This window comes from Arachis ipaensis, chromosome B09 (assembly GCF_000816755.2).
Source record: "Arachis ipaensis cultivar K30076 chromosome B09, Araip1.1, whole genome shotgun sequence".
NCBI classification, from domain to species: domain Eukaryota; kingdom Viridiplantae; phylum Streptophyta; class Magnoliopsida; order Fabales; family Fabaceae; genus Arachis; species Arachis ipaensis.
In genome coordinates this window covers 1,362,852-1,366,660 of record NC_029793.2, presented here as the reverse complement: position 1 = coordinate 1,366,660, position 3,809 = coordinate 1,362,852, and the positions used below count along the sequence as shown (strand labels likewise).

Sequence of the window (3,809 nt, the reverse complement as noted above, 5' to 3'; positions counted from 1 at the left end):
TATCTTAAAAATTCAGCAAATACAATAAACATGTAACATCAATAGAAATAATCCAAACATGTTAAACACCAAATACATTAAAAATTAAACACATTAAAATCCAAACATATTAAACACTAAACACATTAAAATCCAAACATATTAAATACCAAACATATTAGAAGCTAAATACAAAAGTGTAACAGAAATATATATTTTTTATTTAATTAATATATGATCAGGTTCACGGGTTGGTTCGGGTTCCGCACCACCAGAACCGATATCCGAACCAATCACTAGAAATAGTCATTGATTTGGTTCGAGTTGGACCCGATTACCCGTTGGTTCCAGAACCAATTTAATTGGTTTGGTTCGTATTCAGACGGGTCGGACGGATAATCAGGTACCCGCTACCCGTGCTCACCCCTACCAACACTACCGTGGGATCGTCATCTTCTATGGCACAACACCATTCCTCAAGGCTCAAATCCTTTCTTTCGTTTTTTTTTTTTTTATCCATTTTCACTGTAGAGAGGAAATAAAGACTATATCCATATGTCAGGATTTTTCTAAGTTACCCCACCAATAATAAATCACATGTCTTTCTCTTATGAGTTGTCTCTTTCCATCTTTACTCTTCATCCACACATACATACCTCTCCCCTAGCTTGAAGCACCGAGTGAAAAATAAATAAATAAATTAAAGTATTTAATAAAAAATAAGAGAGGAAGAAAGAAGAAAAGAAACAGAAGCTACTTCAGTTTTTTCCTAACATGGAAAATTGGCTCTCTCATTTGGTAATTATTTTCTTCTTATTATTATAATAATAATTACCATTATAGTTATGCTAGTTCTAAATGCTATTATTATTTTTGTTAAAATTAATTTGCATTTTTTGTTCTAATTTTTTTGTGGAAGGAAATAAGTGGTGGTGGGAGTGGCTCAAGCAGTGTATCATTTGAAGAGATTTTAAGCTTCAATGGTGGTGATCATAGCTCCAATAATAAGGATAATAATATTATTATTATTGGTGATGAGGCTAATAAACAAGAGAAGAAGAACTCCAAAAGGGGTAGTTTAGGGAATAACAATAATAATAAGAGAACAACAAAGAAGGCAAGAAATTCAATAGAGGCATTGGATCATATAATGTCTGAGAGGAAAAGGAGACAACAAATGGCTGAGAAGTTCATAGCACTTGCAGCTGCTATTCCTGGCTTGAAGAAGGTAAGTAGTAGTGTTCTTTGTTTTTTTTTTTTTCACTTAAAATCTCGATTTAACTCTTAAAATTTGATAGTATTACGATTTTAAAGGAGTTAATCGATTTTATAAATTATTATAAACATTTATTTTTATAATTATCCATACAAAAATGCTATATAATCAATAATTTATCAGTCTTTAATAAATTTTTGAATTTTAAATATTAATGATATTATGTGATGATAAAAATGTTAAAATTTATTATATTAAAAAATAGAGAAAATCCTAAACAGCTTTGACAATTATTTTGAAAGACAACGAGACTTTTAAAAAAAGGATTTGGATCTTCTAAAGTTTGAATTTTACTTTAGAGAGTAAAGTGTGATTTTTTACCTTTGAATAATTTCTCTTTTATATTTATTCTTGGTCCCACCTATAAAATCAATGGTGAGAGATCACACTTTACTCTCTAAAATAAAATCCAAATTTTAGAGATCCAAATCCTAAAAAAAAATATCCAATCCGGCTCTTGAACTTTACTTTTATGGGACTGATTAGCTCTTGTATCAGTGTTTTTGTTTTTTTGTTTTTTTACACAGAAACTAATCAGTCCCATAAAAATAAAGCTCAGAAGTCGAATTGGATATTTTTTTGTTAAGGGTCTCGTAGTCCTTTCGAGGTAATTGTCAAGGACGGATTCGATATTCACTCTAAAAAATATATATTATATTGTTATTATTGTGATTTGAATAAACAATAAATATCACTAATTTACAATTTTAATTAAATAGATTAAAAATATATTTTAATCTTGTAAGAGAGAAAAAATATATATTTTGAAGAAGAAAACAATGACATTTTTTCTCTATATATATTTATTCTATATAGATAGACAAGGCATCTATACTTCAAGAAGCAATAAATTATGTGAAAGAACTTCAAGAACGCATAGCACTGCTTGAGAAAGAGAGCAACAACAAAGAACAATTGATTGTGAAAAAATCACAATTTTGTTGTTCTTCTCTGCCGTGTGACAAAAACAATAATGACAACAACATTGGTGGTAATGAAATGGTGCTACCAGAAGTGGAAGCTAGATTGTTAGAAAAGGAAGTACTAATTAGAATCCATTGTGAGAAACGAAATGGAATCATGTTGGAGCTCTTGGCATTTTTGGAAAATAATAATCTCTCTCTGGCTTGTAGCAGCTTCTTGCCATTTGGAAACTATTTTTGTTTTTTTAATAAAAATACTTTTTTTAAAAGACGTATCCAAATAGATTTTAAATTGAATAAAAATATTTTATTTAAAAAAAAATTTCTCTAAAAAAGTCAATCTAAGTTTTTTTTTTTAAGTCTTCAAGTAAATTTGTTCATATAGACTAATTTAGTAATTAAAATTGGTTAGAAATGAAAGTGTCCAACTAAATATTTTCTAAGAATTGATTTGAAATATTACTTAAAATTAAATTTATTAATTTGACTCAAATAAGATTAATTCCATTATGAAAATGATATTATTTAGATTAGGGCTGGCAATTCATATCCTATTTGCGGGTATCCAACGTGGTCTAACTTGTTTGGGTAGGGTAGACTACCCTACCGCTACGGGTAGGGTAGGGTACGGGTTTAGGGTGTACCCTACCCTACTCTACCCGCACCTCATATGTAATACATACTTTATAAAAATTAGGTATATAGTGAAGGAATTGAGAGTTGAACCAACAACCTCCTTTATGTAATGACTTATAATAAATGAACAACCACTAAAACTAGTTAGTTAATTTAGTAATTTAGAATTTTTTATGTTATTAATATGTATAAAATTCGAAATGATTGAATTTTATATTTACTTTGAAAAAAAATTTGATATTTCTGCGAGTATGGTAAGGTAGGATGGGTTTAGAATTTTAGGATGCGGGTAGGGTTAGGGTTGAGAGATTCTCAACCCGCGGGTAGGGTTAGGATAGGGTCCAAACCCTATCCTATCCTACCCATTGTCAGCCCTAATCTAGATGCTTTATTTATTATAAACTTAATATATTGCAAGTCATTTGAGTTAGATAATCGAGTATGTTGTAAGTTGTTGTGAATTTTATTGCAGATGAACGAGGAATTCAACTTAACATTGAACGATCTGGTGAAGACGTTGAGGGAGTATCTTTTGAAGTTTATGAGATGCAATAATAATAATGGTGGTCCATGCTAGTGTATCAATAATCAAACCAATTTTCTTCTAAAACTGTCTTTTATTATCGCCTTGTTTGAGAAACTAGCTAGTAATTGTCAATTTTAAAAATGAGGGGAAGGATTTTATAATCTTTCTCGAATATATATTGCTTTTGTTACACAAACAAAAAAATATAAAATTCTAGGCTTAACTATTGATTTCTGATCTCTAATTTGCAGTTTAAGATAAACATAATTTTTATTTAAAGAAAAATAAATCATAAATCAGAACCTCACTCGAATGGATAAATTATTAGATATAAAATCATTTATCTTATCTCTTTCTGTCTATTTAAACTTTAAGAATGAGTAATTTTATAATATAATATCAGAATTCTGTATCTAAAATGTTTAGAGTTCGATCTTTGGTGAATCTAAAAAAAAAATAGTATAATGCA

General features: G+C 29.0%; 1 protein-coding gene across 1 annotated transcript; it reads left to right on the top strand.

Moving 5' to 3' along the window:
* Positions 614 to 2,411, top strand: LOC107616687 (transcription factor NAI1; the record flags this gene model as incomplete). The annotated part of the gene is given in 3 exon segments (XM_021112111.1): positions 614 to 777; positions 899 to 1,207; positions 2,072 to 2,411. Coding segments are annotated over 3 exon segments (673 nt in total), but the record flags the coding sequence as incomplete, so codon positions are not given.